Genomic DNA, 14142 nt, shown 5'->3' on the forward strand with positions numbered 1-14142 from the left:
CCCAGAGCTAGCCCAAACTCATGTCTATCGAGTCGGTGATGCCATCCAACCATCTCCTCCTCTGTCCCCTTCTCCTGCCTTCAGTGTTTCCCAGCATCAGGTTCTTTTCCAAAGAGTCGGTTCCCATTTGGCCTATGACAGTTTGGGATGTTTTGAGCGTACTTGGTAGCCTGCTTTCTAGATCAGTGGATACTCCAGGACTGGAAGCAAGAAGAGGAACCTCATGCAACATTCCTAGTCAGGAAAACATCTGGTCATCCCGAGACACAAGGGAACTGAAACATAAGTGTTAAGCTTGCTGCGTTGCAAGTCGTTCTTACTCCTGATACTGAGAAGGTTAACAGGCCTGAAGGCCAGGGGTCTCCAAACGGAGGAAAGAGGCTGCAAGTGTCAGACATTTTATATCTCGCTCTTAAGCGGCAGGAGAAACAAACTACTAGTGTTACATTTTTTCCCCTTCTCTATAAAAATTTAAAAAGAGGTTTCTTTTAAAATTCTGTGTTGCCATGAACCTGGTTCCACCTGAACTTAACATTTCTCAAACCTTGAGCTAATCAATGTGTTTTTCTTATGGAAATGTTTGTCTTAAGCTATGTTAATGAACTATGTATTTGGACTCTGTCTTCAAGTCCATTCCACCTAAAACTCAGAACCTACTTGACAAACCAGTATGTTTTTCCTCATGCAAACATTTCTTAAGCTATGTTAATGAAACTGTATTTGCTTGGAAACCTGCCTTCAAGATTCATGTCAATCATTTTATGACCTGGGACAACTCTCCTTGTACCGATGTTATCTCGTAATGCATGTCGTGGTTGAAGGACCTGGGGCCAGTCTCTGAATTTGGAGCTATTTCCTTTCTCTAATTCAGTTCAGTCTCTCAGTTGTGTCCTACTCTTTGCGACCCCATGGACTGCAGCACGCCAGGCCTTGCTGTCCATCACAAACTCCCAGAGTTTACTCAAACTCATATCCATCGAGTGAGTGATACCATCCAGCCATCTATTCCTCTGTCATCCCCTTCTCCTCCTGCCCTCAATCTTTCCCGGCATCAGGGTCTTTTCCAGTGAGTCAGCTCTTCGCGTCAGGTGGCCAAAGTATTGGAGTTTCAGCTTCAACATCAGTCCTTTCAATGAACACCCAGAACTGATCTCCTTTAGGATGGATTGATTGGATCTCCTTGCAGTACAAGGGACTCTAAAGAGTCTTCCCCAACACCACAGTTCAAAAGCATCAATTCTTTGGTGCTCAGCTTTCTTTATAGTCCAACTCTCACATCTATACATGACCACTGGAAAAACCATAGCCTTGACTAGATGGACCTTTGTTGCCAAAGTAATGTCTCTGCTTTTTAATATGCTGTCTAGGTTGGTCATAACTTTCCTTTCAAGGAGTAAGTGTCTTTTAATTTCATGGCTGCAATCATCATCTGCAGTGATTTTGGAGCCCAGAAAAATAAAGTCAGCCACTGTTTCCACTGTTTCCCCATCTATTTGCCATGAAGTGATGGGACCGGATGCCATAATCTTAGTTTTCTGAATGTTGAGCTTTAAGCCAACTTTTTTTACTCTCCTCTTTCACTTTCATCAAGAGGCTCTTTAGTTCTTCTTCACTTTCTGCCGTAAGGGTGGTGTTATATGCATATCTGAGGTTATTGATGAGGTTATTTTCTCCCGGAAATCTTGATTCCAGCCTGTGCTTCATGCAGCCTGGCATTTTGCATGGTGTAATCTGCATACTCTGCATACAAGTTAAATAAGCAGGGTGACAGATTTTAAGTACTCCTTTCCCGATTTGGAACCAGTCTATTGTTGCATGTCCAGTTCTAACTGTTGCTTCCTGACCTGCATACAGATTTCTCAAGAGGCAGGTCAGGTGGTCCGGTATTCCCATCTCTTAAAGGATTTTCCACAGTTTGTTGTTATCAACACAGTCAAAGGCTTTGGCATAGTCAATAAAGCAGTAGTAGATGTTTTTCTGGAATTCTCTTGCTTTTTCCATGATCCAACAAATGTTGGCAATTTGATCTCTGGTTCCTTTGCCTTTTCTATATCCAGCTTGAGCATCTGGAAGTTCATGGTTCATGTACTGTTGAAGCCTGGCTTGGAGAATTTTGAGCATTACTTTACTAGGGTGTTCATTGGAAGGACTGATGTTGAAGCTGAAACACCAATACTTTGCCCACCTGATGTGAAGAGTTGACTCATTGGAAAAGACCCTAATGCTGGGAAGGATTGGGGGCAGGAGGAGAAGAGGACGACAGAGGATGAGATGGTTGGATGGCATCACCGACTTGATGGACATGGGTTTGGGTAAACTCCGGGAGTTGGTGATGGACAGGGAGGCCTGGCGTGCTGCGATTCATGGCGTCGCAAAGAGTCGGACACGACTGAGCAACTGAACTGAACTTACTAGCATGTGAGATGTGTGCAACTGTGCAGTAGTTTGTGCATTCTTTGGCATTGCCTTTCTTTGGGATTGGGATGAAAACTGACCTTTTCCAGTCCTGTGGCCGCTGCTGAGTTTTCCAGATTCGCTTGCATATTGAGTGCAGCACTTTCACATCATCATTTTTTATGATTTGAAATATCTCAACTGGAATTCCATCACCTCCACTAGCTTTGTTCGTAGTGATGCCTCTTAAGGCCCACTTGACTTCACATTCCAAGATGTCTGGCTCTAGGTGAGTGATCACACCATCGTGATTATCTGGGTCATGAAGATCTTTTTTGTATAGATCTTCTGTGTATTCTTGCCACCTCTTCTTAATATCTTCTGCTTCTATTAGGTCCATACCATTTCTGTCCTCTATTGTGCCCATCTTTGCATGAAATTTTCCCTTGGTATCTCTAATTTTCTTAAAGAGATCTCTAGTCTTTCCCATTCTATTGTTTTCCTCTTATTTCTTTGCACTGATCCCTGAGGAAAGCTTTCTTATATCTCCTTGCTATTCTTTGGAAATCTGCATTCAGATGGGTATATCTTTCCTTTTCTCCTTTGCCTTTACCTTCTCTTCTTTTCTCAGCTATTTGTAAGGCCTGCTCAGACAACCATTTTGCCTTTTTGCATTTCTTTTTCTTGGGGATGGTCATGATCCCTGCCTCCTGTATAATGTCACAAACATTGTACAATGTACAATGGCATCTACAATATCCATATTTCTTCAGGTACTCTGTCTATCAGATCTATTTCCTTGAATCTATTTCTCACTTCCACTGTATAATCGTAAGGGATTTGATTTAGGTCATACCTGAATGCTCTAGTGGTTTTCCCTACTTTATTCAATTTAAGTCTGAATTTTACAATAAGGAGTTCATGATCTAAGCCACAGATAGCTCCTGGTGTTGTTTTTGCTGACTGTATAGAGCTTCTCTATCTTTGGCTGCAAGGATATAATCAGTCTGATTTTGGTATTGACCATCTGGTGATGTCCATGTGTAGAGTCTTCTCTTGTGTTGTTGGAAGAGGATGTTTGCTATGACCAGTGCATTCTCTTGGGAAAGCTCTTAGCGTTTGCCCTGCTTCATTCTGTACTCCAAGGCCAAATTTGCCTGTTACTCCAGGCCAAATTTGCCTGTTACTCTTGACTTCTTACTTTTGTATTCCAGTCCCCTATAATGAAAAAGACATCTTTTTTGGGTGTTAGTTCTAGGTCTTATAGGTCTTCATAGAACTGTTCAACTTCAGCTTCTTCAGCATTAGTGGTTGAAGCATAGACATGGATTACTGTGATATTGAATGGTTTGCCTTGGAAACAGGGATCATTCTGTCATTTTTGAGAGTGCATCCAAGTACTGCATTTCAGACTCCTGTTTCTCTAATTAGCAGACTGCAGTAGCTATGTAACATCCAACTAAAGACTAGCAGGGGGGCACTCTTTCTGCCCCCTTCTGATTTCTATCAGAAGCTTTCTCTATCTCTTTTAAACTTTAATAAAACTTTATTATACAAAAGCTCTGAGCGATCAAGCCTCATCACTGGCCCCAAATTGAATTCTTCTCAGCTGGAGGCCAAGAATCCTGGCGTCTTTCGTGGTACAGCAACAACCTTTCAATACATTGACTTGTACAGGGAATGTTTCCACATTCTGACCTTAATCGTGCTTGTATAAATGCCTGGAGTGGAATTGAACTTTCACTGCTTCTTTGCCCCTTTTCAATTTGTTTTTGTTCTAGCTCTTTGTATGTCAGACTGTTGAATTATTAAGACCTCTCTCTTATACTTCCCAGGTGACTCAGATGGTAAAGAATCTGCTTCCAATGCGGGAGACGCAGGTTCAATCCCTGGGTGGAAAAGATCGCCTGGAGAAGGAAATGGCAACCCACTCCAGTATTCTTGCCTGGAGAATTCTATGAACAGAGGAGCCTGGTGGGCTACAGTCCACGAGGTCACAAAGTGTCGGACAGGACTGAGCGACTAACACACACTTCTTCATACTGTGTGTGAAGATAAATTCCAGTAGCTAAACCATCTCAATGAAAGAATAAAACCGAGAGGATTAAATACACTTTAGGAGTATATAGTATAGATAAAAGGAACTTTTTAAAGCAAGATTTGAAACCCCTAGAATAAAAAAGAATAACAATATATAGCAAAATTGATTTACTGCATGGATAACAAAATATTAATACTTCTGTTTAGCCTGCTCCCAGAAATTGGTAGAAAAAATATGTAATTCCAATAAAATTGGCCAACATTTGTGATAGGCAGTTCACATATGTAAACATGATGATCAACCTCACAACTGAAAAACGTGAAATAATAACACGCATTGAATGTTAAAAATTAACATGCCATTTTTCCTACCCATCATGTTGGGTAGTTAAAGAGAACAATTATTGGCAAGCTGGCGTTCGTGTACGGATGGTGAGAAAGTAAACTGTTAAACTCTTTTGTCAAATAATATCACCTATGACAATTTAAAATTTGCATCGTCAATGCTGTTTGACCCAATGGCCCCAATTTGTGACCATCCTATAGAAAACAATAATGGCTTATAAGGATGTATGTTATCTGCTAGAGCACCATTTTCAGAGGCAAACAGAAGAAAAATGGAATGGCCAATAAAAATATGATTGAATAAATTGTGGTACAAGGGTCTCTGGATTCCAGCTCTGATGTCCTTCAAAGCAATTCTTGGAGGCTTCAAGCATCAACAAGTAAAGACTTACCTCATTTTTGTTGTTGTTGTTTGTTTTCTATGCAAAAGTTACAGTGGCTGGTTTACAACTTTGAGTAAAGCCACTTAACTATCTTGGTCATAAATTTTGGAGCAATGACTGGTGCTAGAGTTAAAGGCAAAGGCTGCATACAGTGAATTCAGCTTATCTTTGGAGTTTTGAGAAACTATTCTATTAGAAGGCATGAGGAAAGTTGGACAAATGAAAAAATAGATTTCTTCCTTGAGAGGTATAATGCCAGAAACAGAGCAAGGATAGCTGCTTGATTTAGCAACTTTCTCCAAAAGCTGCTGAGTTATTTCTCTGGTTCTCCATTAAGCCTGTTGTAGACTCCAAAGGGGCTAAAATCACTAAGGTGACACACATCACTTCAGCATCCATTGTATCTTAACGGTAAACACTTCTTACTGTGGTTTTGGATAATCCAAATGTTCTCAATCATTCCTGTCCCTATTCTCGCCCTCTATTTTTGCATGTCTTCTGGCATTTTATGTGAAGCACAACAAATAAAAATTTTTACTAGTTCTCATACTGGAAAAGGCACTGCACACTCACACACACAAAACCCCAGAGAAACCCACGAACCCATGAATCATTTTCTCCATCTACCTTCATCAATTTAACACATCAGAAAAAATCGTGACTGGCATCAAGTGAAGATGCTTTTATTGACAGTGATGGGCTTGAAGCAGACAATGTTGTTTCCACTGACCTACTATCAATGTTGCCTTCATTAACATGTGTGAAAGGACATGTTGTTGAGGGCAGTTTTTCTCTGAAATCTGCTGCCTTAGTTCAGGGAGACAAATGTGGTCCCAACCAAGTAAAGCCTTAGAGCTTTAACTTCACACCTGCGTGACTTTTTTCCCCATCAGAGAGAAAGATAGGTAAATGCACTCCTTCAATCCCCAGTAATAACTGTATCAATGCAATTAGACATTAAGATGTCAGATTTCTCAGGGGTTATCTCATTTTGTTAGCAACAGGAATGTGACCAGAGACATATCTGATTACTTCAGTTTATAAACTACAAGTCATAATGTTAACTAGCACACAACCTTTATGTCAATTCTACAGTTGACTTCTGCTGATTAATCCATCCCTTGTCCTGTTACCAATGGGTAACTTCCTAATTAAAATGACTTTATTTTCGAATGTGAAATCTGATCAACATTTTAATCCAAACTCAACATATTTTGACACACATATTTGAACCATTTACTACATTGTGCAAGATAGAAAGTTGATTAGAGTATCTTTATAGTCCTATGAAGAAAGTAAAGTACAGTTCAGAAAAGTTTTATCTTTACATTAACCAACAAAAGTTCAGCACTTGTACTTCACTGTCTTAGATCACTACAGGGTTTAGGGGTGATCTCTGTATAAACAGATTATAAAAATGTCGTCTGCAATTGTGATTTTGTCCTTCACCGTTCAAGTAACGTCATGTGTAATCCAGTCTCAAAATCTTATTATTGGCAACATGTATACAAATCACTGCAAATTAAAAAAAAAAAAATTGTACCCAGTCAGGCCTGACAAATTTTATAGACGCTTTTAATCTAATCATTTCATTTTTACTAGTAAGTAACATTATTATTTTCTACTTCTCTTCCTTTGTCAATGAGTAGAAAGAGTACATTCATACTTACAAACACACACAACATGATAAACCAGGATAAATGGCATTTGAAAAACTGTTACAAAAGGACTTGCCTGAAGTCATTTCATTCAATACAAATTAATTGAACTCTAAAAAACAAAAGCTAACTGTAAAGAAAAAATATCATAAAATAGTACATTACAGAGAACATTAAGGTGAACTTCATGTGCCTCTGAGTAGAACTACAATACTTCGGAAAATAAGTATTCTAATTGGTCTGTTCTTTGGTGAAAACAGAGCTCTATTTCTTAGTTTATCATGTGAGGCTGCAGTTAACACGTGTACTCCACAACAAAGAGAAGTTGGACGATCTAAAGGACATCAGTTACCATTGCCTTTGTTTTCAGCACTGAGTATGGAGAAATCATCGGCAAAACAGCTGAAGCCAAATATTCTCTTTATTTTAAATTGCCAAGTGTGATAGAATGTCTAATACTGCTTCTTCGTAAAACACACAGCTTTTTGTTCTTCTTTTACAAAGTGTTTGCTATGTATGTACAGTAGCTTATGCTGGTGGTGACTCTTCAAAGTCAACTTCCTGGGCACTTGTTGGCATCAAAGTATCATTTTAAAATGTAGAGTAACACTAAATGCAGTTCATCACTTGAAACTACTACTGTTCTGCAGAGGTCATGTCAAGTCTTTGGTTTTGGTGTAGTACTTAAAAATTAGGGCCAAACTCCTCCAAGATACTCCCTTTCCAAGCCCTTATTTGTTTATATTAATATTTATAAAAAAAACCTTCCACAAAATACTCCTTTAAAAAGAAGCCAGTTGATTACCAATAACATCAATGCCACTAATGATTTGGGTGCTAAAATAATTTCATATTTTCCAAGTACATACAGACATTTTGTAAACTAGTTTATTTCATCAAAATCAACAATTGATAAAAAGTTTATAAGAAATGTTCCTATAAGTGATGCTATTTACCAAAATAGTGTTTTCTCACAGGCAATTCTTTTGCTGTTTATGATCAAGCTTTGAATTATTTATGATCAAGCTTTGAATTATTTATGATCAAGCTTTGAATTAAAACCCCTTCTTTCTCTTTTACAAATGACTTCCTGTTAATATGAAAGCAGTTCTGAGTATCCACAGTTAAAGGGATGGGTCTGTTGGGTCTGTCCACCCGGTGTTGATATGGCTTCATTCTTGTAAGAGATTATTGCAGTCTGCCCTGAAGTTGTATCAGTTCACTACAACAAGAAGTGAGTGTAACCTTCTGCCCCAGTCACTATAACATCCATCCAGATCCGCATGGCTTCTGGCGATGGGGCCACCATGTAGTAGATTCTGTCATGTGTCTTGACACTAAACGTAAGTAAAGGATTAGGACTCTAGAAAGAAAATCAAGAAAGGAAAAGAATGTAAAGCAAATACATTGTAATACAACATTAAATATAACACAGAGATATGTGAGGGCTTCTTCTTCTTTAAAAGTTCCAATTTATAGAAATCTATGTAGCCATAACTTTTGCTCTAATATAACCTACAGTCTTGCCCTCAACACCTTTCTCAAGATTGATCATCTTTCTGGCCTTTTTGCACAAGAACTCTCACAGTGAGCTCACCAGTCTTTTAGCAGATACTTTGTAAAGTTCTAGCTGATAGTGAGTGCTCCAAAAATAGCTCAATAAATACTACTCTTTGCCTTACTAAGATGTTTCCTTGAAGTTTCCTCATAAGCAGGTACTAACTCCTTTCACCCAACTTTTTTTTTGGCCATGCGCCACGTGGGCTCTTAGTTCCCCAACGAGGAGTCAAACCGGCTTGCAGTGCAGTGGAAGCACGGAGTCTTAACCACTGAACCTCTAGGAAAGTCTCACCCCAACTTATGCATTCAAATCGTGGGAATCTGAAATTCAATGCTTACCTTATTAGCATTCTTGAGGTGATCATAATATACTTCTTCAATGGCTTGAAAGTATATTACTCCTTTTAATTTAGTTTCATGCTTGTCTGCAATGGCAGATGAATGTTAAAATAAATACTTTATCACCACTGATGAACAGAAAAAATCATAACTTCATTATAACTATCAACATTAAAATATTTATCTAACATTTAAACCACGACAATATTGTAATTAGTCTCCAATTAAAATAAATTAATTTAAAAAATTTATCTAGCATTTAAATTGTCTAAGGTTAATTCAGATAATGCAGGTTAGCCCCATCCTATCCTGAAAAAAGAGAAAAAAAAAAGGTTGGAATTAGCAACCCTACATGAAAGGGACTAAGTGACTTTGCTCAAGGCTTTTCACTAAATGAGCAGTCAAAATATAATACAGAATATTGACTTTCAGTTTAGCACTCAAAGTGTAAATACCATTAACATCAATAAAAATCATTTTCCTACATTCTCAAGACAGTAGTTGTATACTTTGGCCACCTAATGCAAAGAACTGACTCACTAGAAAAGACCCTGATGCTGGGAAAGACTGAAGGCAGGAGGAGAAGGGGACGACAGAGGATGAGATGGTTGGATGGCATCACCAACTCAATGGACATGAGTTTGAGTAAGCTCCAGGAGTTGGTTGATGGACAAGGAAGCCTGGAGTGCTGCAGTCCATAGGGTCGGAAAGAGTCGGACACGACTGAGCAACTGAACTGGAACTGGAACTGTTGTAAACATTTGTAATAAGTGTGCTTTTAATTTATAATTTAAAATAATATCCTACTTATGTTTCTTCCCTATCAAAGTTCTTGTCTACTCTGCTTGTTTTTTTAATCCTGTTCCCAACAAAGCTTCATGTCAATAATTTAATGTCCTTCCAATGCAACGCTTTTCAAACTGCTTCCAAAGATTTCATCATATTTGCCATAAAAACCAAACCAAACATTAAAGAAAACAAAACCAACAACGAAGCCACCAACCAAATAGCATCACTCTGTAATAACTAATAAGAACAATAAGTTCTTGAGATATTTTGTAATTTAATCTCTGCAGGGATAACACATGCAAGTACATTTTTAAAAAATCTCAAAATCATGGATGAGGAAGCAGAGAAAGAGGCTCTTATCATACACTGTTGGAGGAAATACAAATAAGAAAGCCTCTTTTGAAAGTCAATTTGGTAAAACATACACAATGGATGACTTCCCTGGTGGCTCAGATGGTAAAGCATCTGCCTGCAATGCGGGAGACCGGGTTCAATCTCTGGGTTGGGAAGATCTCCTGGAGAAGGAAATGGCAACCCACTCCAGTATTCTTGCCTGGAGAATCCCACTGATGGAGGAGCCCGGTAGGCTACAGTCCATGGGGTCGCAAAGAGTCGGACACGACTGAGCAACACAATGGAAAGTGCCAAAATTCTCTTACTCAGCAATTTTGCTTCTAAAACTGCATCCTAAAAGAGCTACTTATGAATGTGCATATGTATTTGTGTTCATTAGGACCTGCATGCTGACTAAGTTGCTTCAGTTGTGTCCGACTCTGTGCGACCCTATGGACTGTAGCCCACCAGGCACCTCTGTCCATGGGATCCTCCAGGCAAGAATACTGGAGTGGGTTGCTGTGGCCTCCTCCAGGCGATCTTCCCAACCCAGATATCAAACTGGTATCTCTTATGTCTCCTGCATTGGCAGGTGGGTTCTTTACCACTAGCACCACCCACAATGCTGCAAAAGACTTGCTGGAGCCTTAATAGGGAACTGATTCAATTCTAGACCAGCCATACAATGGAATCTGCACAGCCAATGAAAAGACCAAGGTAAATATGCATGTGCTCAAGAGAAAAACCTTGAAATATCATTTTGAGAAGAAAAGTATGAACAGGGTGAATAATTTGGTCCTAACTGGATTAAAGAAGAAACAATACCTATGTACATTGAACCATATATGAAAAAGCATGGAGAAAATCTGAAAGGATATTTCATACTTAACAGTGTTAGAAAAGGTCAGAACTTTTATCATGGGACAGAGGCTTACTTCAATTATTTAGACTTAGTTGCATTTTGAAGTTTTTACTAAAATGAGAGTCCTCCTCCGCTCCCCCCCCAATAACAACAGTAAAAAGCAAGTTTGAAAAATATCAGCCCTGAGAAGTTCAGCAGAAAATAAACCTGTATAATTGCATTTAACTCAGCATTTTTTTAAACTTATTTGAGTATGGACCATATTTTTGTGTTTATTTTTGCTCTTCCTAGGGGAACACTTTTAATTAATACCATGTTCAGTGGGTTTCCATCAGTTTCTGTGAAACAGAAGGTCAGTGTGTCTCTCAAACATTTGGTGGAAAAGATCCTGCAATAATTAATTCACCAGAAAATAATAATACCTTGTTTTCTGGAAATGTATGTAAAAAAAAATCTGGAGATAAAAGTAAACCTTGTCAGTGTTTCAAAGCAGGCAGAAAACTGGGGGAAGAAAACTTTTGTTTGTAGGGCACGTCAGAAAGAATGAAAAATACAAGGCTCTTGTAAATTGATGAGATAATTCTAGTATTCCTTCTCAAAAGCATTATCCTAGCAATTTACAGACATATTTTCTGTGCCTTAAGTTTGTTTAGAGACTCATCTAAAGTTACTCAGTTAATATGTGGGAGGCCAAGCACAGGGGCCTGCTCCACAGGGAGACCTATGAGTCTGGCTTAGGCCCTGCACACTTGCCATGTTCATTTACCAAGCTGACTAGCTTGCTGACATTGGATTTGATCCTGTGATGCCTATGGGATCAAGTCCAGCCTGAACTTCAGGACAAGCCTGCTGGCTGATCTATTCCTGTGCTTGGTGGTGTCTGGGAAAGGGTCGGGGTAGGGAGGGTGGGAGCAGGAAAGCTGATGATGGCTGCAAACAGAGCCAAATGGGCAGCGTTTCATTTGTCAAACTAGGTCTCACCAGTCAGTTATACAATCTGTAAATATTAAAAAGCTGAATTAAATATAATTTTTGTCTGTTTTAGGTATTAGGGTTCTGAGTAATCATTCATATACCAAAAGATTTTGGTATTAAAAAAAAAATTGAAAACTGGTCACTAAGTTTAAATTTGAAAAACACATTTCCATGGGCCAGAAAGAAGCACTGAACCTCTCACCTGTCAGACAGAAGAAAGAATGAAACAAGGCTCCTAGAAAAAAGGAGCAGAGATGAGCAAAGCTGTTTTATTTGAATTATTTTAAAATTCTGGCTAAGGTTGTCAGTGGAGACTAGCACACGGCAAAATTTCTTTATGCATTTTTGCAGACACTGAATTGGCATTTCTTATTACACAGGCATCTCTTCTATCGTATTAACTGAAGATATTGTCTCTGGATGCTTATAAAACCCAAAGTCAGAAAGCCCAAAAGACATAACCAGTGAGAGTTAGGCCATTTGCTCGCCACTGTGTAGCAACTTGCGCCCCACACAAAGAGCCCCCAACTTAAAGGCATGTACCCTGCCCACCCTTCTCTCTGGGATTCTGGGGCTCCACAGCCAGAGGTTCCTTTCTTCCACATGCTTCTTGGTTTCTCACACCTTTCTTCACAAACATACCTGACCACACCCTACAGATTAAATGACTGGACTATTTTTTTTATTTATTACCTTGTTACACTTTGCAATAATTCCCAACAATGCTCAAACACTGGTACTGTCACCCCAAGACAGGGTGTCGTCATAACCTCTAGTCTGATACTACCCTTATTCAGCAGGTGAAACGAGAGTACAGCTATACTTGTGAGGCCAATGGGCATATTTCATACGAAATCTATGTGTAAATAAGGGGCTTCTTAATAAGTACACTGGTTACACAAATATTCCTGTATTCATAGAGGATTCAGTAAGGTACGAGTCTCATAATCTATCATTTAAAGAATCCAAAAATATTCCAAAAATATTCTTCACTAGTTCACCGAGGAGCTTTTCACTGCTGAAATTACCATGAACTAGAACTGAATGGCTGTCAGCTAAGCTGCCTAATTGTGTGTGACTTAAATAGGGCATTTGGCCATAAATAAATAAACAGAAACCTTTTCTGATCTCATGGTTTAAAAGATAATATTTCGGTCTATAAAATAAATTCCATTTAATATTTATTTGAGTTTGAGTTTATTTCAGAACCAGAACAAACTGACTCACACTTTTTAAAAAAGTAATTTTTATTATTTCTAAAGGAAATTCGTAAATACTGGACCATATGATCTGAATACAATATACATCTATCAAGCTAATATTACCATTAATCTATTACTCATCACTTTACTTATTTATTCTGAATTTATTACTTTTGTTCTTTAACAGAAAATTCCTGATTGAATATCACTCAGATATTTTTTATGACCCACCTGCATAGTAAGAGAAGGTGCGCTTGTTCCGATCAAAAACAAACCAACGTTTTTTCCAGGTTTTAATTTTTCCACCCATTTTGATAAGGAATCCTCTGCAGGTCTTCTCTGTGATTGACACATGATAACACGTATCGATATTGTGGCCAGCAGTCTCTACGTGGCTCCGCAAATCAAAGTCTTCTTTCCGCACAGGCAGATAGCGGGTCAGAGGTCGAGCCTGGAAATGCACAAGCCCATCTAATCTATAGCTCTTTGTTTGGTTTTAGGTCACAGATGTTTATGAACTGAAAAGCCTAAGTGTTAAAACATCCACGCAATTATGAGAACTTAAACATCGTCATTTGGAATCTAAAAAGTGGATGGCATTTAAAGAAAAATGCTATGGCATGGGGAAGGGGGGATGTGAATAAACTCAGGCCAACAGACTCTATTCCTTGAAAAGGCCAGATGAGAAAATGGAAACATGTCATTTACCTTAGTTTTAAAAGAGGTACTCAGCACTTAAAACAGGGAAGGGATTTCCCTGGCGGTCCAGTGGATAAGACTCCATACTTCCAACACAGGGGGCATGGGTTTGATGCTGGGTCGGGGAACTAAGATCCCATATGCCGCTTGGCACGGCCGATAACAAGACAAAAACATAAGGAAATAAGGCATGAAGTTCTCTCGGCTGCTTCTTGCAGATGAGGGCTCCTCTACTGTAACGTTTCCAGGAGTTCTCCCTGCCACAACCTCAACAGTTCTCCTTATATAACCTCAGACATGATGTAACTGACTGAACGTCATTTACCCCCACCAGATACCCCAAGCATATATGTATGTACATGCTGATTTGCGTATACTCTCTGACAGAAACTGAAGGCAGAGGTGTTTCGAAAGACAAGGTTAAAATAAGGTAAGAATGTGGAATGAAAGCTGTACCCAATGAGTTGTCCGGGACCAGACACTGAAGAGATGTACATTGATGTCTTTAGTTTACCACAGCCGGAGCAGAGGTCCATCTAGACTAGGAAGTGCATGTCACCATG

General features: G+C 39.0%; 1 protein-coding gene across 9 annotated transcripts in view; it reads right to left on the bottom strand.

The window, feature by feature from the left end:
* Positions 1–5819: 5819 nt before the first annotated feature.
* PHLDB2 (pleckstrin homology like domain family B member 2) overlaps positions 5820–14142 on the bottom strand; it is a 162098-nt gene continuing 153775 nt past the window's right edge. For all 9 annotated transcript variants that reach the window (XM_081542523.1, XM_081542512.1, XM_081542532.1 and 6 more), the window contains 3 exons: positions 13112–13331; positions 8720–8805; positions 5820–8183 (listed from right to left, as the gene is read on the bottom strand). In XM_081542523.1, coding sequence (XP_081398649.1) covers positions 8043–8183; positions 8720–8805; positions 13112–13331 — 447 coding nt within the window. In that variant the 3' untranslated portion in view covers positions 5820–8042. The remainder of the gene's footprint in view (positions 8184–8719; positions 8806–13111; positions 13332–14142) is intronic.

This window comes from Giraffa tippelskirchi, chromosome 2 (assembly GCF_054371585.1).
Source record: "Giraffa tippelskirchi isolate mGirTip1 chromosome 2, T2T-mGirTip1v1.2.pri, whole genome shotgun sequence".
In the NCBI taxonomy this organism is placed as follows: domain Eukaryota; kingdom Metazoa; phylum Chordata; class Mammalia; order Artiodactyla; family Giraffidae; genus Giraffa; species Giraffa tippelskirchi.